Raw genomic sequence first — 20,737 nt, forward strand, 5'->3', positions numbered from 1 at the left:
CAGGAGAACCACAACCAGGACCCAAGTGAGTAGGAAGTGTGAGGCTCAGTTAGCATAGGTTTAGTTTTCTTATAGTGCACTGTAGCAGTGTTATGAGTCAGGTCAGGACAGTGAGCCAGAGGTTTTTGTGTGGGCTAAAGGGTTATGGGCTCATATTGGTGGTTGTGTGTATTTTGCAAATAAAAGTCTATGATTCTGTGGGGTGAACCTACAGTTAGTGGGAGTTTTGGACTTGGAACCTAAAGTATGTTGGTTTCTAAAGTGACCTTCAATTTGATATTTTCTCCTTCATTTTTTTAGTCTATATCTTGTTACAGAAATGGAATTGTACAAAAATTATGGCAGATTTGAAAAGTTTATGTTGTCAAAAAAAAACCATAATATAGGTTTTTTAATGGATTTTTTTACATTTGTCTTTATCAGGAATATGCAAATAAGAAGCAGAAGAAAAGAGAAGGATATAGCAGAAGGGATAGAAGAGAGATCAGAAGACAGAGGAAGACGTTTGCCTGGGACACTCTCATGGTAAGTATTATGGCTTTGGTCGGTACAGAACATGTTTGTATTTAGTCCAGCATTGCTGTGGGAGATATTGGGGGGTTGATATTGTGGGTTATTTTTTGCATAGAGCCCATTTTTTAGGTTTTTAGTGTGATGTGGTTGGTGTAAAATTCTACAGAAGGTTTTTTTCATGTTGTATATTTTGTGGCAGTTCTAGGACCACTTGCTTAATTTGTTTTACAGGTATGGGATCTGTTATCTGGAAACCTGTAATCCAGAAAGCTCTGAATGTCAAGAAGGCTTTCTCCCATAGACTCCATTTTATTCAAATTATCCAAAATTTTAAAAACAGTTTTCTTTTTTTCTCTGTAATAATTAAACAGTACCTTGTACTTGATCCAAACTAAGTGATAATGAATCCTTATTTGAAGCAAAATCAGCCTATTGGGTTTATTTATTGTTTAAATGAATTTCTAGTAGACTAAAGGTATGAGGATTCAAATTACGGAAAGGTTTGTTACCAGAAAACCCTGAGCATTCTGGATAACAGGTCCCATACCTGTACTGAAGATTTCTACCAGTTGGGGAGCTAGGATTGCCTGGATGCTAATTTGGATAAATAGGATAATGATTTTTTGTTCTTTAAGAAAGGAATTTGGAAGTTGGCCCAATTAAGCAATTACTTTTGAGACCTCATTTTGTGTGATTTGCAGAGGGTTGGGCAGGGCCGAATTTCTTCCCCGGCCGCCCCTAGGCCGCGCGGTCCGACCAGGCGGCCGCGCGGTCCTATCGCCCGCCTTCCCAGCGCGCCGGCGAAAAAACGCCCCTATTTTTTGCCACCCTAGGCCCGGGCCTATGCGGCTTTGCGCAAATCCGGGCCTGGCGTTGGGAGTATTATCTTTGGAGCGGCTGGGAGTATTATCTTCGGAGCGACTGGGAGGAGTATCTTCAGATCGTCTGGGTGGATTATCTTCAGAGTGCCTGGATTATTTTTGGAGCCCTTTGAGGATTATCTTCAGAGCACCTTGGAGGATTATCTTCAGAGCAGATGGATTATCTTCAGAGCGGCTTTGAGGATTATCTTCAGAGTGGCTTGATTATCTTCCGAGAGGTTGGATTATCTTCAGGTCGGATGGGAGGATTACCGTCAGAACGGCTGGGAGGTGTATCTTCAGGCTATTGACACATGTGGATTTTCACAGAGGTTCGCAACGCGGTTTAAAAAAAAAAAAATGCCTAAGATTGAAACTGCTAGCGTATTTATGCAGAGGTTGGCTTTTTTAAAAACTGCACTGAAACTGCGCCGAACATCCGCACGTGTATCCATAGCCTCAGAGCTGCTGGGAGAATTATATTCGAAACGGCTGTGAGGATTATTTTCAGATTGGATGGGAGGATTATCTCCAGAGCGGTTTTGAGGATTATCTTCAGAGCGGCTATGGAGGATTATATTCAGGTCGGATGGGAGGATTTTCTTCATTGCGACTGAGAGGATTATCTTCATATGGACTAAGTGAATTATCCGCAGTGCAGATGGGAGGATTATCTTCAGAGCAGCTGGGAGGATCATCTTCAGAGCGATTGAGAGGAAACTGAGAGGATTAATTTAAAAGCTTTTGGGAGGATTTTCTTTGTTGTGATTGAGCAGATGATCTTAATATGGATTGAGTGAATTATCCACAGTGCATATGGGAGGATTATTTCCAGAGCGGTTGTGTGGATTATCTTCATAGCTGCTGGGAGGATTATCTGCAAAGTGTCTAGAAGGATTAATTTAGGAGCGGCTGGGAGGATTATCTTCAGAGTGGCTGTAGAGGTAGGCAATTTTGGTGCTTTTTTTTAAATTGGCACTTCCGAGGGGCCCAGAGCACAACCCAGCCTCTCATTAAAGGGATGGTTCACCTTCAAACAACTAGTTGTTTTCCGATAGATCACCAGAAATAATGACATTTTCCAATGACTTTCTATTTTCTATGTGTCGCAGTTTTTCAAATATTGAAGTGTAAAGTGTCATTTTTTACCTTCTGAAGCAGCCCTGGGGGTCGCCGACTCTGTAAACTGTTCTAAATGGATACATTTAGTTGATACATTTCTTATCTTTGTCCCTGCTGAGCAGAATCTCTGGGTTTCATTACAGGCAGCTGTTAGAATTGATACAATAGTTGCTAATACTTCAGAGATGCTGCTGAGAAATGTATCAACTTAATGTTCCAAAATTGTAACAGTTCAGAGTCTGCACCTGATTTACTGAGCTGCTAGAATCAAACACCAGAGACAGGAACATTCAACTTTCCATAAATAATGGAAAGTAATTGAAAAAAGTTTTCAGTTCCAGGGAATAATCTAAAAACAACTGAATTGAAAAAAGTCTTTGGAAGGTGAACAACCCCTTTACAGAGGGTCCAGTATATCCATTGTAAATTTAGTGACATATTCAGGGGCTGTAGCTGAGATTTCCTCAGAATTGTATAATTCACTCATTTTGTTTATCCAGTCTTGGATTATTGGGGGCTGCAGCGATTTCTATCATGTGGGGGATCAGCAGTTTTGCCAAATTGAATAGATGAGGTGCTATAGTAGAGAGGGACAGTGAAACATTTCTGGGACCATATAAAGGAACAAGGATACAGGCTGAGTTATACAGGGAACGATGAGTATATTTTGTGTATTATAATGCATAATGTACCCCTACTGTAAATTATAAGGATTTTAGAATCCATATAAAGGCACACGGCTGCGGTGAGTTATACAGGGAACTATCACTGTATAACTCATGTATTATGTATTATAACAGAGACTGTACACCCTATACTGTCATTCATAAGGATATTAGAAGTCACTTAGGGGTTATTTGACAATTTAAAGGCACAAGGCTGCAGGCTGAGTTATACAGGGAACTACCCCTTATGTATTAAAACAGATTCTGTGCCCTATACTGTAATTGATATGGACATTAGAAGTCACTGAGGGGTTCAATATAAATGCACAAGACTGCAGGTTGAGTTACACTGGGGACTGTTACAAATGTATTATAGGGGATAATAAACCCCCATTGTAAATTATAAGGCTATAGACATCACATATAAATGCACAAGGCTACAGGCTGAGTTATACAGGGAACTCTGAGTATTGTGTATTATAAGGGATATTGTACCCCCACTGTAGATGATAAGGATATTTGTAGTAGGGTCCCTTGCCACAATTGTTTTTAGCTCTTTGTACCCCAGGTCACCAATGTTTTTAATTTTTAGGGCCCCTTTGTCACCAATGTTTTTAACTCTTGGGGCCCCTTTGTCACCAATGTTTTTAACTCATAGGGCACCTTGCCGCCAATGTTTTTACCTCTTAGGGCCCCAGGCGACCAATGTCTTCAACTCTTATGGTCTCAGGCTATAAAAGTTTTTAACTCTTAGGGCCCCTTGCAACCAATTTTTTTTAACTCTTATGGCCCCAGGCCACCAATGTTTTAACTCTTATGACCCCAGGTCACCAATGGGGGGGGGGTTCGTGGATCCAGGGGCAGGGTTGGCCCAACTTGCCCCTACCTTCCTTATTACCCCTCAAAGGGCTTCCTCGTCTAGCAAACAATGGAGTGTGTCATTGTGGGGGCAGGAAGAAATATAATACTCCTCCATCGCTTTAGCAGGAATCCCCCACCCCAAAAAGATGTCTCATAACCTGGAGAGAGTGGTAACCAAAAAACAAATCCAGCACAGGCATTCCCCAATATCAAGCACCTTCATATACTAAATGTCTGGTATAGTATAAATAGGCTGGTGGGAAGTGGATGGAATTCCAATATTAAGAGGGCAATGGACTTGAATGGAAATGCTTACATTGTGGCCTATGGAGTAAAGCAATTTTGTAGTTCCTTTCAATCATTTGAGATCAACATGTGTCCCTATGTCTTTCATCCCCATCAATCTACATATTAAGCAAATAACCCTGCAGAGATATTAACCCATTCCCTTCTTCAAATAAACCACTGTATCCGCACCACAACCCAGTTTTACCCTTACGCTGCCATTTTGAGCAGCTCCCAGCAGTATTAATTGCCCCGTCACACAACCGGTCAGTCATCTTTAGAAGAATGAGGCACAGGAGCCCCTTCCCTCAATATTCACCATAGGGATTAAAGAAAAACACAGAGACTTTTATATGGGGAAACCTGTCGGAGAGCACAGGATTTATTAAAATTGACAGCTAATTTATATTTGGGCATCCCTAACGACCAATGATCCAGAGGAAGGCGAAAAACCCTAGAGTACTATGGGAACCAATCTGCACTATAGGTAAAAATTCCTTCCTGACTCCTAGAAACGGCAGTCGGTTTTACACCCTGGATCATTTAGGATTTCTTTGGATTTAGGCCATGGTGTTGGGTCGGCGGCAGCAGCAGCAGCAGCAGGCGGCGAGTCTTTGGGTGGAATGCTGAAAAGATAGAGTGTTGACATTAGAATAAAGACATACTTGTTTCCTTATGATATTAAACGCTATAGGTCTTGCTTTAAGAACGCACTATTTGTTGGGCCTGTGGGGACTGTTTGGGTCTCTCTACACATGGAAGGCCTTGGCTTATTATGAATCTCAGTCTGAGCCTGCGCCATTTAATCTTTTATACGCTTCGATCACCTGGCGCCAGTCCATTATCCAGTAGCAACCCATTTCCAAAGGTGGATATCTAAGCCAGATGTCCAGCAGCCCTATAAGCGTTACCTACCTCCCCTGTTATTGGCCTACTATAGAATCGACACTTTATCTGCAGACTTATCTCTGTCAGCAACCTCTTACAACCTAAAGGCAGCCAAACATTGGTCTATTGGGTGCCCTCAAAGTAATCGGCCTGCGGGCTCAACAGACAGCATTGAAAATGCTCAGAACAGCAGGAAGTAAAGTGGAGCTGCATTGGACAACATGAGGCATCTCTAGATAATGGGTAATGGTCAGTAAATTGATACATTACCCAAACTCTCCGGAGCCTCTTCATGATGGCCTTCCTGAACTGTTTTCGGAGGGTCGGCCTCTCCACCACCAGAGAATCTTTCATGATCCCTTCTTCACCATCAGCTCCCTCCTCTTTCTCCTCCACTGCAGGAGATTGCTCCTCTGTCTTCTCCTCCATTCCAGGAGCTTGATGTTCTTCTGCAGAACCTCCTACTTCCACTCCCTCTTCTTTCTCCTCCTCTTCAGGGACTTGCTGTTCTTCAGCGGGAGGAGCTGTGTCTTCATTTGTTGGACCATCCACTTCTTCCTTATCTTCAGCACCTTCTCCTTTCTCCTGAGAGGCAAGAGCTTCCTCTTCTGCTGCTCCAGGAGCTTCTTCTTCCTTTTCTTCCTCTGCTGGAGCTTGCTCCTCCATCATCTTCTCCTCCACTGCAGGGTCTTCAGCTGGAGCTCCTTCCGCTTCCTCTTCCCTGTCTTCTGTATCAAGGGCTTCCTCATCTTCTGCTGCAGGGGCTCCATCCTCCTTTTCTTCAGCTGCAGGACTGTGTACTTGTTTCTTACTAGGTTTAAAGGGAAGAAAATGAAAAAAATGGGTCATTGTTGTAATTTGTTTCCAAAGTATTGCAACTACAATTCTGATCACTGGATGACTAAAATAGCCAGATAGCCTTGTACCTAAGAAATATCATTATACCTGCTACACACCTGTCCCTACTGTAACACATTGGGCAGTTACTGAGCTGAGTAAGTTCCATGCTAGACTTCACCCAGTGATACATGCTGAGATACATGCTATGGTTGTAGGGACCTAAAAAAGTTTAACAAGTTTCTGTGCTATCAGTATGGCCAAAAGCACCCGGAGGTACGAGAAAACATCTATTTTTTTTTGAATATGTTATGTGCCAGTAAGAGTAATTGAAAGTGTTAATTGCAAAATACATACCGAGCAGCTTTCTTTAGCTTCAGCTCCCTCAAGAACTCATGGTGAAGGTGGGTCAGATGTTGGTTGATAGTCTGTGAGCGCAGGGGAGGCACAAGGATAGGAGCAAAGGGGAAAGAAAGGAGACAATTAGGATTATGCCTGTATATGTGCTGCTAATAGTACCTTTATATGCTGAGGGCAGTGAGGGTGTGGGATTCCCTGCCGGCAGCTGATGTTGTGATATTGTAATTATGAGCATCAGCCTTTTCTCATCATAGGGAGAAAAAACCCCAAATAACCCCTTGTGCCGTTGTCCCGATTGCAATAGACCAATCAAAGTTCATTATCTAGCGGTTAAACACCCAAGAAAAGCATCAGGGACAGTGATCCCAGGTGAACTTACATTCTCCAGCCGCAAATACTCAAGCTGCTTCCTCCGGTTTCGCACTCGAGTTGGATGATCCTGTGGAAGAAGAGAGTCAATGTTAAGCGCTTCTTTGTACCAATGCCATTATTGTGGCCATGTGAACGCTTGTGATGAAACCATTTTTGTTTCTGGTGAAAATGGCACTTGGATGGGAGACTTTAGATGCCCCCAGGGGAGCAGGAGATACAATGAATAATAATGTTCTAGATTATTATAGAGACACGCAGTGAATATTAACCTCTCCTATAATAATAATTATACTAGTGACACTTACAGGAGGCAGCTTGGCAGATTTCCTGAGGGCGGCATATTCCCTCTTGATCACTTCCTGTAACATAAAGAAAGAAGTAGCGTGAGATAAGAGCTGGCAATCTAATATCATTTGTTCCCTATTCATCTAAACATCTATTCTGCATTACATACCAGCGAGTGGAGCATTTTCCAGTAATGCATAACGTTCTCTTTGGCCCTCATCCTCGGGTCCACATCGCATGTTAGAAGGAAGTGCTTTCTGAAAAAGAAAGATATCACTGAATGTTAATAAAACATTTTCCAGCCGTATTGCCCTTGCAGTTACCCCTGGGGCAATAGCAAATGATTCCCAACATGTAACAAGTCCATTTATGTTTTACTTACAGGATGATGTTCTCGCCGAATTCGACCCGATAGTGATGTTCTGCGGGAAAAACACAATTCAGTTAAATACTGAGCTAAAGGGGGAAAGGAATTCACAAATAATAAAACAATGGCACAACCTTAGGAACTGATAAATAATAGAGAATTTTACCATAATAAGAAGCGAGGGCCTCAAAATCCGTATATTCCGCCCTGAAGTCCTTCAGGACGGAGTACAGCGTCTGTAAGTAAAAAGAAAAAGCATTAGGGACAGAATACTAAGTGGCTCTGGCTCTGAGGAGAATAGAGACAGAAAGGGGTTTGGGTTTTTATGGGGCAAACATGCCAGGAATAAGGGCATTTTATTCTGAAAATTTAATAAACGTAGTGATTGGAGGCAGCTCCAACACATATCTAGATCTATATCTATATAGTGAACAAACAAGCCACACTCCAAGGACTTCATTTTGAAAAATAAAGGTGAAGTTTTATTTCAACGTTTTGGCTCCTTAACTGGGGCCGTCTTCAGTAGAGTCTCCTGAAGACGGCCCCACTTAAGGAGCCGCAACGTTGAGAATAAAACTTCACCTTTATTTTTCAAAATGAAGTCCTTGGAGTGTGGCTTGTTTGTTCACTGCATACTAATGTGTTGACCAGCACCCAGGCAGCTGTGGATTAAGAGTGCAATATATATATATATATATATATATATATATATATATATATATATATATATATGTGTGTGTGTGTATGTGTATGTGTGTGGATAGATAGATAGATAGATAGATAGATAGAAGCAGACAGACAGCTGCTTAAAGGAAAACTATACCTCCAAAATGAACACTTAAGCAACAGATAGTTCATATCATATTAAGTGGCATATTAAAGAATCTTACCTAACTGGTATATATATTTAAGTAAATATTGCCCTTTTACATCTCTTGCCTTGAGCCACCATTTCGTGATGGTCTCTGTGCTGCCTCAGAGATCACCTGACCAGAAATACTACAACTCTAACTGCAACAGGAAGAAGTGTGGAAGCAAAAGACACAACTCTGTCTGTTAATTGGCTCATGTGACCTAACATGTATGGTTTGTTGGTATGTTTGTGAGTACAGTGAATCCTACGATCCCAGGGGGCGGCCCTTATTTTTTAAAATGGCAATTTTCTATTTATGATTACCCAATGGCACATACTACTAGAAAATTATATTATAATGAAAATGGTTTATTTACATGAATCAGGATTTTACATACGAGCTGTTTTATGCAATATATTTTTATAGAGACCTACATTGTTTGGGGGGTATAGTTTTCCTTTAAGGAGAGCTTATATAGAAGAGTGAAAGGGAAACACCAGTTCAGATGAGAGAGGATTGTTTTACACTGAGGCATTACCAGAAGAGATGGATTTCTCTGCTTCTTGTCCATTGTGGAAACCTAGAGGGACAAATAGACATAATCAGCCAAAATGAAATCAAGAGTTGTTCCCCTTTTAATGAACTCTTCGTATGATGCAGAGAATGATATTCTAATACAATTTGCACTTGGTTTGCCTTTTTTATTATTTGTGGGTTTTGAGTTATTGAGCTTTTTCTTCAGCAGCTCTCCAGTTTGCAATTAAAGCTATCTGGTTGCTAGGGTCCAAATTACTCTAGCAACCATGTGCTGATTTGAAGAAAAGTAGCAATAACAATAAATGTGTAGCCTTACAGACCATTTGTTTTTTGATGGGGTCAATGACCCCCATTTGAAAGCTGGAAAGCGTCCGAAAAGTATCAAACATTTAATGAAGACCAGTGGAAAAGTTGCTTAGAAGTAGCCATCCTAAAATATACTAAAATATACATTAAAGGTGAACCACCCATTTAATTATTTCCTTATCTATATTCTCCCATTTGTATGAAACATTGTTCCAGTCAATGATTAAAGCCCATTATTAATGCTGTTGATGGATTGGCTTCTTATAAATACAATATACAGTAACCGTATGGGCTCATATGCACAAAGCCACGTGGGACCCCCCAAGTGAATTTATGACACTCTCTGACGTGAAATCATGTGCTGAATCAGTTGAATTTGCAAGATTACCTCTTAAAGAAGATTCTCCGATGGGGAAAAAAATTAGGGGGCGGCACAAGGCCGGGCCACCCCAAGGGGGGGGGTCTCCCTAAGGAACCCCTGGCTCTCTTACACTGTTCAGATATAGATGTAATTATATGAACAATGGAGAAGCCAAAAAAAAACTCCCAGGTGTTAATGGGCAGGTGTGAATCACCGAAGTTGCGGTCCAAAAATGCAGGAAAGGCACTGTAGCAATCTGTATAGAAAAGAGAATATAAAGGCAAGTTAAGGAATTTAATAATTTAATATTTCCTATTTAATACAGAGGAAAGCAGAAATGTATTTCCCCTAAAGTTTGAGCTTTGTATCAGTTCCAGCAGGTACTGAGCCTCGGTCTCTAGAATGCTGGAAGTTTTCTCACACAGTCAATTAGCAGACAGCCCTAAATAACTGCCAAAGTCTGTGTCTCCCAACCAGCACTAACATTAAAGGCTTCTCCCAAGCACATTTTAGGGGAAAAATCTCCAAATTCACTAAAATCAGGGAGAGGAGCAACATCTGCTTGGGGGCGTCACCCAACCTTTTCCCCTCTTGTTTTTACTATAGTAAAGGTTATTTGGCAAAATATCTCTGAGGGAATATACACTTAACCAACCAACGGACTAAACCAACTGTCAAACCCTAGGCGTAAAGTCTCCTCTCTTCTATGGGACCTGCTGTATGTCCCCCACTCATCACCCCCAACTGTCCCCATGGCACGTGCCTCTGCTTCCCACCCCTAGTTCCTTATGGTGTGCTACAGGGTCCCCAAAAGTTTCCTTCTGTAGATAATGTGAATATTTGCTGGCAGCCCTGCATAATGCCAAATCCACAAAAAGTCTGTGTCTCCCAACCAGCACTAAGATTAAAGGCATCTCCCAAGCACATTTTAGGGGAAAAATATCCAAATTCACTAAAATCAGGGAGAGGCACACCACCTGCTAGTCTGTGGGGGACATTGCCCAAATTCCCTCCTCTTTTTCCACTAAAATAAAGGTTTTTTGGCAAAAAAAATCTCCCAGAGGGAAAGTACTCTTACCTCTCACCACAGGGCCAACCAACGGACTGAACCAACTGTCACACTCCCATGTGGAAGTCACCTCTGTCCCCTGCTCTTAAAGGGGAAGTGTCCCCTGTTGATGAGTGAGGTTTATATGACATTTATTTCTAATTAGATGTGCAGCACATACACAGACTATTAAGTACACAGAGCATTGCTTTGTATGTGTGGCCTATTGAGTCAGTGCAGTTACTGCGCTGCCATATCTGTTGGATCCATTCATTCATCAGCCATGGTTCCAACTGGTAGAACCGGGGGTCCTTGGCTTGTAGTGGGTCCCTTCTTTAGCCTAAATAGTGGGTAGAGATGGTGGATCCTATTGTTCTTGGTATTTATTGCTTATTGAGCATTTTGTGATTATTTGGAATATGTTCAGCCAATCTTGCGCAGGGATTGAGGTTAAAGTCTGTTTCCCAAGACTTAGTATAGTCCGGTAAGTTGGGGTGTTTGTGTTCCAGCATGACGTTAGAGAGAGTCCGTGTCGGTGTATTTATAGAGCTATATGTTTCAAAGCTGGTTAGTGGTCTACACACAGTATTTCCTATTGATATAGATGTCATGTAATGTTTCAGCTGTCTGTACCTCCCCAACTCACCGCTTTTCTTTGGAAACATGGGAAATGGTCTTTTTCCATGCCTAGAAGGTGCCTCGATTGAAGATTCTGGAGCCCAAAAGCAGTTTTGTATCCCTTATGTTCAATCCCAAGTAGTCAGTGTTGTTTCTTATTGGGGTCAGTGGTGATGGATATGGAGCCAGTGAACAGTTTTTGTTTAGCTGGTGCCATATACTTAAAGGGGTTGTTTACCTTCCAAATTTTCAGTTCAATTGTTTTCAGATTGTGCCCCAGAAATAAACTTTTTTCAATTACTTTCCACATTATATGAAGAGCATATGTCAGATTAAAAGCCATCTACATGTTCTACTCTTCAGCTACCACCTAGCATCTGCAGTGGTCTCTGCAAATATTGGGGTCCTTGCAACACATTTGGAAGGGAGTGTGGCTTTGGGATAGCAGCTATAGTAGGTAGAGATGGTGCCATCGTTTTATGGGATCTCTCTGTACAGGCTATGAGCAAACATAGGGGCTGTTCCTGCTGAATTTTGCCAAGTACACTGGAATACCTTTAATAATTGAATAATCAGCCAGTTTCTTAGGTGGCTATCAGTCTGTCTCTGTTTCATTAGGATGAGGGCCTTTGCAGTATCAACTGGAAGGAACCATTTTCTGTACAGGCTAGCAGACAGGGAGGAATCATTGTGACTGTGATTGAAGTGTCCGGGATATCTGTATCAGTAATTCCCTTGTAGTTGTCTAAGTCTAGGTGAGGAGAGAAAGTAGGATTGCCAAAGACTGGGATATGGAGAGCGGGTGCGTTAATCCACTTCCCAGTTTTAGAAAGGGTGTCCAGTATTTTTAAGTAGTTAAGGGGCAGCCCAACATGTCAGTCTGAGTAGTTTTCGGAATGCCTGCATTTTCATATGTGGTATAATGGAGCATCCTGAGGAGGAGGATAATTTTCATACATTTGTCTTTATCAGAGCACTTTCTTAATTGTGGTACAGGTATGGGATCTGTTATCTGGAAACCTGATATCCCAGAAACCTCTGAATGACCGGAAGGCTGTTTCCCATAGACAAACAAGGGAAATACTCACCAGTAATTTTTTAAAACATTAAGCGGGGGGGGGGGGAGGGTGCAATGAGGTGACCACAAAATTCACATAGACACATAGAAGAATCCTCTGCACTTAACCCATTATCAATCTATTAAGGACATTGAAACATTATGTGCCTTAAGCTACTAAAAATGCCTTACCCTTAAACAAAACAGGGGTTGTTTTTTTTATTCATTAATCATTCAATTGCTTCATTATACAATTTACAAAGGGACTAAAGTAAAACTCTTATATGGACATTCATTAAGAATCATAGTTGCGCTGGCGTCCGCTTTGCCACGCTTCGCTGCACTTCGCCAGGCGTATTTTCGCCAGCGCTCCGCAAATTCACTAAAATCCGAAGTTGCGCTCAGGGGTAGCGTAAGGTTGCGCTTGCGTTCATTCGCCAAGCAAAGCGAAGTTACGCTAGCGATGGTAATTGGCATACGGCGCCAAATTGAAGTTACAATGGAGGTATATGTAGCAGAACTACACAAGTCTGGGAAACCTTCAAACAGCAAATAAATTTTTTATTTTGCCCTACACATGTGCCCACTGTATAGTTAAGTTGCCATGAGTTAGGAAATGTAGGGGGGAAGGAGGGGAGGCCCAAAAAAAATTTCCATCGTTTTCAGCCTATCGCCCATAATAAAGAAAAAAAACGCCAGGGTTTTTTGGGACTTAGAAAATTTTTTAACTTTTTTTGAAGCATCCCTATCTACTCTATTGCGCTTCGCCTGGTCTGAGGTGGTGAAGGAAGTCTAGCGTAAAAGGTAGCGTTCAGAACAATGCGCGTGTTAGTGATTTGCGTAGTTACGTCCATTGGCGCAAATTCGCCAGGCGTAAGGGTGCGAATTAACACTAGCGAAGTTACGTCCGTTAGTGAATCTGCGAAGTAACGAAAATGCCCAACGCTGGCGAATTCACGCTAGCGTTCGGTGCTTAGTGAGATTTGCCCCTTAAACTGCAGGCTGAGTGATACAGGGAACTCAGAGGATCACTCATGTATTATGATAGAGAATGTACCCCCTACTGTAAATGATAAGGATATTAGATGTCGCCTGAGGGGTTATTGGACTATATAAAGGCACAAGGCTGCAGGCTGAGTTGTAAAAGTTTTTCTGAATATTTCTCATGTTTTATATACAGGTATCCGGAACCCAATATCCAGAAAGCTCCAAATTACGGAATGGCTGTCTCCCATAGACTCCATTTTATCCAATAATCCAATTTTAAAAAATGATTTCCTTTTTCTCTCTAATAATAAAACCGTAGCTTGTACTTGATCCAACTAAGATATAATTAATCCTTATTGGAAGCAAAACCAGCCTATTGGGTTTATTTCATGTTTAAATGAGTTTCTAGTAAACCCGAGCATTCTGGATAACAGGTCCCATACCTGTACTATCCCTGCTGTAAATTGTAGTGATATTAAAACTCACTGAGGGGTTCTGTGACCATATAAAGAGGGAGTCCTCAACCTTTTTTACCCACAAGCCACATTCAAATGTAGAAGAATCAGCGAGCAACAAAAACATAAAAATTGTTCCAGGGTCGCAAAACAAGGGCTGTGGGTGGCTATTTGGTAGCCTTTATGTGCACTGTCAGCCCACAGAAGCTTCTATTTGGCAGTACACCTAGTTTTTATGCAACTTAAACTTGCTTCCAAAGCTAAGATTTCAAAAATTCGTACCTGCATTGAGAACACTGGGAGCAAACATCCAAGGGATTGGTGAGCCACATTTTGCTCAACGAGCCACTGGTTGGGGACCACTGATATAAAGGCACAGGGCTACAGACTGAGCTGTACAGGAAACCCTGAGTGTCGCTCATGGTATTATTAGGGGATAATGTACCCCCTACTTTATATAAGAATAGGCAGATGTCACTCAGGGGTTCTGTGACCATATAAAGGTACAAAGCTGCAGGAAGCTGCTGAAATTATAAGGATTTTAGAAATCTCTTAGGGGTTCTGTTACCATTTCAAGGCACAAGGTTGCAGAATGAGTTAGTCAGGTGACTATCACTCATGTACTATTAAGGATACTGTACCCCCTACTGTAAATTGTAAGGATGTTAGAAGACATTGAGCATTAATGAGACCATATAAAGGCAGAAGGCTGCATGCTGTGTTATACAGGAGAATAGAACTAATGTATTATAACGGATACTGTACCCCCTAGTTTGTAACGTTATTGAGGGTTTCTTTTCTTTTTTTTTTTTTTGTATAATGATTTTTATTGTTTCCAAAAGGAGATGGGGGGGTGGGATACAGAAGGGAAAAGGAGGGGAGTGGAGAAAGTGAGCAGGGGGGAAACAACAAAATAACGAAAAGCATCACGGACTCAGGCATCGTTTTTAAACAAAGCATTACACAAAGGCAATACAGCAAGAAATTACAGTCCCCTCAAGGTTATACGGTAGAAGGATATAGCATGTTAACAATGTGTAGTAATGCTCAGAGTACAGATTGAAGAAACCCCTAATAACGATCTGTGTTATGTGAGTTTTGGAGTTCAGAAGTTGTCTATATTCCGCAGAGTCCCTGTATAAATACCACCTCAGCCATGTAGCCCTAAAGCTAGAGTGTTGTTTTTCTGTGAATGTAGATAATTCCTCAAATTTTGCTAATTCGTTAACCTTCCCTATCCATTCTTTACTGGTTGGTGGTATAGTGGATTTCCAGAGTCTAGGGATTAGGATTTGGCTGAGTTAAGAAGATGATACTCCAGAGTAGTATCGGTGGATCCCCTCCGTAATTTTCTGTGTCCCAGTATGCGGGCTGGTGATAAGGATAGATCTCTTCCTAGCACCTGGGAACAGGCTTTCAGAACTACCTGCCAGTAGTTTGTGAGAGCTGGGCAGTCCCAGAATATGTGTAGTAACGTGCCTATATTCTGCTTTACACCTCCAGCAGGGGTTACTCGTGGTGGATAAATCTTATGTAATTTTCTGGGTGTAATACCATCTACTTAAGATTTTATAATTTAACTCCTGGATCTTGCAACATCTAGAGCTGTAAATTAGACTGGGAATCCATTCTGGATGAGTTCTTCTGAGACGTCCAGTCCTAGGTCCCACTCCCATGCCTGGACAAAAGGCAGCTGCTTTCTCTCACACTCACTTGATAGCATATCATATATTGAAGAGATTCTATGTTTAGGGGGGTTTCTCTAGTGCATAGAGTCTCAAAGGGCGTAAGGGGTTGTCCTAATTTGTTTAGCGCCACCTAGATACCCAAAAAAATGCTTAAACTAGCAGTATTGATAATCTTGCAAATTTTACTGTCGGACTTCTCCCGTCTAAGAAATTTAAATCTGCTAATTGTCCCTTTTCCATTATATGGGCAATTTGTAGATGTCCATCTACCAGCCATTCTCGGAAGGCGGTAGGCTTGAGTGCAGATGGAAATGCTGGGTTATTTGTAACTGTATGAGCGGAGATGGGTATGCCGATATTTTAGGATTTGCCAACCTTAACCCCGGTCCCCAAGTATTTAGCGTGCTTTCAATTCAGGGGGTGGGAATTGTGTAATTTCCTTTTCGATGGATCTTGTGTCAAACCAATGGCAGTGGATCAAATGTTGGGCTGTGGATTGATGCTCAATCTCCACCCAGTCCTAATTTATCTAGGTGTGCGACCAGTCAATTATACGAGCAGTAGCTGCTCTGCTTTAGGTATCTGGCACAGTCCGGGAGGCAAGAACCTCCTTCCGAATTTTTCTTATGTAAGATGGCAAGCTTTAAGCCGTGGTGTGGTGTCCTGCCAGATGAATTTTGGTGCTTTCAGATTGAAAAGAGATTTAGCCAATTGGTTGAATATAGTAGAGGTACGACACTGGAATAGGTAAAGTAGCCGTGGCATTATGTCTCATCTGAACCACATTGATTCTAACCTATCCAGGACAAGGGGTTGTTTGGTCCAATTCCGTAGATCTTTATGAATGTTTAGGCGTCAGTCCTACCCTTTTCTTGTTCAGTGCAATTTAGCAGACTCTACAAGTTGGTATCAGTTCCAATTCTTCAAGTATCTTTAGTAAGTTATTCGTAGGTAAGTGATCTGCCGGTTTGCCCAGCTGTATGGAGATATGCGTCACTATGAGCGTCGCTTAGAATTGTGGTTCTGAAGAGAGCTGAGCGATACGTTTAATGCTTGCGATGAAGAAATTAATGAATGCTAAGGCTTGCCAAATATTTCAGAAGATTGTTCAGGCTTTTGTTTGATTGAGGTTAGCGTTTTGTCAGGGAAAAAAAAGCGTTCGTCGGACGTATCGCTGCTACTTATATATTTTGTTTTGTCTATTTAGTGATATCCCTGAATTATTATCTGCCATTCAATCAATAGATATGAGCAGGGGTTCCAAAGCCGGCAAAAGTACGTGAGAAGGGGCCCCTGTCTTTGTGACCGGTTTTTTATGGGTAAGCGCTGAAGAGAGTACCCCCGTTCACTCTAACCCTACTACCGGTTAGAGAGGGGATGATCCACTGGACAGCGGTCCCCCGAAGCCGAAACCTGGAGAGGCAGATGAGGAACATATAAGCCCAATCACGCTGTCAAATTGCTTTTCCAGCATCGGCGGACAAGAGCATGAGATTTTTCTGTAGACTTTGCATGTGTAGGAGATGTTGATCAATATTGCATATGGTATTATTCTCGACTCTCTTCATAAGAAAAGCCGGCGTTGATCCAGAGCCTAGACCGATAAGAATAACAAAGGCCATGTATTGTATTCTAGATTGTCCGCTATCTTTGCCTGAGATATATCTTCACATCTGCATTGAGTTAGTGATTATTTGGCTGTAGTACCTGTGGATCTTGCTGAATGTTATTCACGTTTTCAGTTAGAGTGAGAGGTTTGATATTGAGCCTTTGCAAGGAGTCAGAGAAAGCGCCCAGTGTTATTTTGGAGAAGCATTAAAGGTTCCCTGTCAGTGTTGTGTGATAAAGCAGGTCTGAGCCACTCCTCTTATAATATCCCCACCTAAAGTGCTCTACTGTATTGAAAAGGAAACAGATAGGTTAGCCGTCTTCCCTATTGAGCGCCTATACATTAATCCTAATATTCGGCAACAGATCTGTACAACTGCTCCTTGGCAATAGAATTCTATGTCGCTTGCCCTCTCGTACCTAGACAAATTGCCTTGTAGTATCCATGAGAATCTTATTTCCTATATATAATCCCCAATTTCTTATGCAGTTTGAGTTCGTTATAATCAGAGTAAAAAAAAGAGTGTTTATGATAGCTCAAGGTTCACTTGTCTAAGGAAAGCTTCTATGATAGACACTTACTGTGTGCTGTTGGAAGGCCTGTCAAACAGTTGTGGGAGAGTCAATGTCTTTGAGGAAAGGCACTCTAGACATATGTCACAGATATTTACTTGAAATTCTTGTAAGTCAATAGTGCTAGTAAAAGTTATGTGCTGATAATGTGTTAAATCATCACCATATTAGGCTTTATTCCTGGTTAGCCGAGCGGCTAGTTTAGAAATTGTGGATTCTATAACTCTCTCGTCTGTACATGTCTCTGAACATGGGTTAATACCTATGGGCGACATTAAGCTAAGTATAGTGCATTTGTGGCCAGCGGTCATGGTTCCACGCAATAAAGAACTCATTAAAGAATACTTGAATGTGTATCTCTTTGCGTGGAACATATCCTGATTATCTGTACAAATAACTTCGAATGGCCTTGTCGTGACTGCTAGGGGCTTGGCGTATTGCGGTAAGATCGTACTTGCACTAAAATATAAGTATCCTGTGACATGTGCCCTTTTTATGGTGCCATTTTCAGACCAGTATTTCTCGACCTAGATACCCAAATTCAGTCCACATAGAGTTGGTTTCCGTCTTTTCTTATATAGAACTAGCCACTTTTCGATTCCTGCACTTTGATACTCATGCCAACGGTATAAAGATCTACAACCGCCGTACATTACTCTATTATATATGCCAAGCCCGATATGGGGAAGAGGCGCTCCTATAATGGTATGCACCTCTGCCTACCTAGATATGCGACTCTGACTCAAAACATGCGTGAACCTCCTTCAGTAATAGGTGATTGGCCATAGGTAAGTACATAGTCTTTTCTTTATATAGTTCAAGCTTTTATTTTTATTAATTTCAGCATCGAATCAATTCTGTATTTTTATGCCTATTAATACGAACTCGTTCCATGCATCTGAAACTCGTACCACCACCCAAAAAAAAATAAAAAAAAAGGTGATGAGTATATAGTCGATATAAACAACAGAATTAACTGATCCTCCTCCTTCGCTTCGTATTATTTCGTATTAATTAAACCTCATGATTAGTGATCGAAGCCCACGAGTGTAAAAGCCCAAGTTGATGCCCACAAGCCCTATTAGGTCCTTTAGTCTCGTGACACGAAATGAGTGTGATATAAAGGGCGATGTTCGGTCCCAAAAACTTGGTCTTACATTTGTATCGTGTTATTTGTTAGCATTAATCTCCTTACTATGTCCCAAATATCAGTAGGAAACCTAATCAACGCGTCATAGAATCAGCTCCAGTTTTGTCATGTAGAGAATAGCCATGTGCTGGCTGTGAAAGTTGCGCTTGTCTACTATCCTTTACCATAAATATTCATTCGATCTAGATGATAAAGTCAATAATCTAATATCGTGAGATAATCTCGTCTGTATTGTTAACAGTGAGTTACGCTATCTCCTCTCTTTCACCACCGAGCTTCCTAGCACATTAATTTACTATGACAACAGTGCAGTGTTACGTGCATTTGTTCACATTCTGCTACCAGTGATATCCCCTCAAATACTTTACAATATGTTTTGATGATTAATACTCGCTGTGTGTCATTCATTCTGAGCAAATGCCAAATAGTCTCCAAGTCTGTCCCTACATAACATTTTATTTGAATTGTTATATTCAACTCTTTTTAATCTTCTATGGGTGGACTCATTTTACATTTCAAGCGGTAGTGTGTGAGCGGGTTATGTTGATGTCAAGAATGGAATTTACACCTACAAATGGAGCGAGAGCATAATTGGGATCATTGTCTGAGACAACATATGCTTAAAACTCCAGATTGTGCCCAGTCACATAAGATAGGTTAGTAGACCTTTTAGTGTGGTGTGACCCCATGATCACGCGAGATTGAGCCTTTGCGATAGATCTAGGTATGGTTACCCAGTCACCAGAGAAGCTTAGAATTATGTGATATGTTGGTCCAAAGGTAGTTATGACACCATTCTGATAAGCGTCATACGTCATTGGCAGTTGACTTAAGAGCTTAGTTATTTCAGCCAGAGTGGTTTGATTATAGACAGTCCAAAAGATAGCAACATAGGACCAGTGACGATCCACAATTTCGCCAGCATAGAGGAGAGAGTTGTGGAAAAAGTTTATTGTAGTTTGCTAGGGGTATAATACAGCAGGTCAAAATTTTATTAAATATGCTCTTTTTGTCTTACGCAGGTGACCATTACGCTTCGCGTTGTCCCAGATCAGGGGCCAATCCTGGTTCCTGGGATTGGTTAGGAAAGAGCTAGATCCCAGCTGTCCATTGTTTTGTAATCTAGGTTGTTTGCTGAGTCTGAGAGTAGTCAGACCATATCATTAAAGTCTGGAGATAAAGGCCTTTTTCGGAGCCGTGGGCTGCCATCTTTCAAACTGTAGGGGACTTGTTTTAGAAATGAGCATAAGAGCAGAAAGTGGCGGATCTGGAAATATTCAAATAGCTTTATGTCTACTGTTGCTGCTTCTCTGTGATAGTTTGACAATCATATGAGTCTGGGGGTGAATTAAGTCCTAACGCTAAAAAAATTGTAGCCTGGACCATCTAGTACCAGAATACGATTCAGTTCCTGGAGGAACTCCGGATTATTCAGTATGTGAGCATTGGCATTTGGCAAGAGATCATCTTATGTTTATGTCTGGTTGAATCCAAACGGAGTATTTAGCCTAGTTGTCAAAGAAGCACTAGGAGGGTAGACGCGTAGAGTGATTTAGCGGTTCCAGATAAGAGCGTTGAGATAATAGTCTCTCACTGTGTCCCCAGGTAGTGTAGGGATAATAGTCGTGACCACGCAATTGTTGTCTCAGTTTGTGCTGCCTCGTAGATTCTGGAGATTAAAGAACTCCTAGGCCTCCTTTTTTGTGCTTGCCATCATCACCTGTCTTGGCAACCCTGATTGTCGCGCCGAGTACCATATAAAGTTGTGAAAATTGTTGCCTGAGATGTCCTTAAAAAGATTATGAAAGAAATATTAATTGGATAGGGTTTCAAAACAGTAAAGGTATTTCGGCAAGATGGACATTTTACGCTGCTATTCTTCCCCAGCCAAAGATGGGATGAATTTATGTCCATTTTGCCGAGAGAGACTTTGTTTGCCGTGATTAGTGGTTGAAGTAAAAAATGAATAGCTGGTTATAATGTGCTTTGATCTGTGTTCCCCTAAGTTATGTCAAAGAATCCACTCTCCACTTGTAACTAAATCCAGGATATGCAATGCTTCTAGTGTCTTTACGTTGGT

General features: G+C 41.4%; 1 protein-coding gene across 3 annotated transcripts in view; it reads right to left on the minus strand.

Moving 5' to 3' along the window:
- Positions 1-4,705: 4,705 nt before the first annotated feature.
- LOC121396442 (cilia- and flagella-associated protein 251-like) overlaps positions 4,706-20,737 on the minus strand; it is a 32,914-nt gene continuing 16,882 nt past the window's right edge. For 2 of the 3 annotated variants that reach the window (XM_041571351.1, XM_041571352.1), the window contains 4 exons: positions 6,771-6,830; positions 6,389-6,459; positions 5,465-6,005; positions 4,706-4,932 (listed from right to left, as the gene is read on the minus strand). In XM_041571351.1, the coding sequence (XP_041427285.1) occupies positions 4,867-4,932; positions 5,465-6,005; positions 6,389-6,459; positions 6,771-6,830 (738 nt within the window). In that variant the 3' untranslated portion in view covers positions 4,706-4,866. Of the gene's footprint in view, positions 4,933-5,464; positions 6,006-6,388; positions 6,460-6,770; positions 6,831-7,068; positions 7,123-7,217; positions 7,306-7,430; positions 7,471-7,581; positions 7,652-8,807; positions 8,846-20,737 lie in introns of those variants that run through there. The other variant, XM_041571350.1, reaches the window with a different exon arrangement.

This window comes from Xenopus laevis, chromosome 7S (assembly GCF_017654675.1).
Source record: "Xenopus laevis strain J_2021 chromosome 7S, Xenopus_laevis_v10.1, whole genome shotgun sequence".
Lineage (NCBI taxonomy): Eukaryota > Metazoa > Chordata > Amphibia > Anura > Pipidae > Xenopus > Xenopus laevis.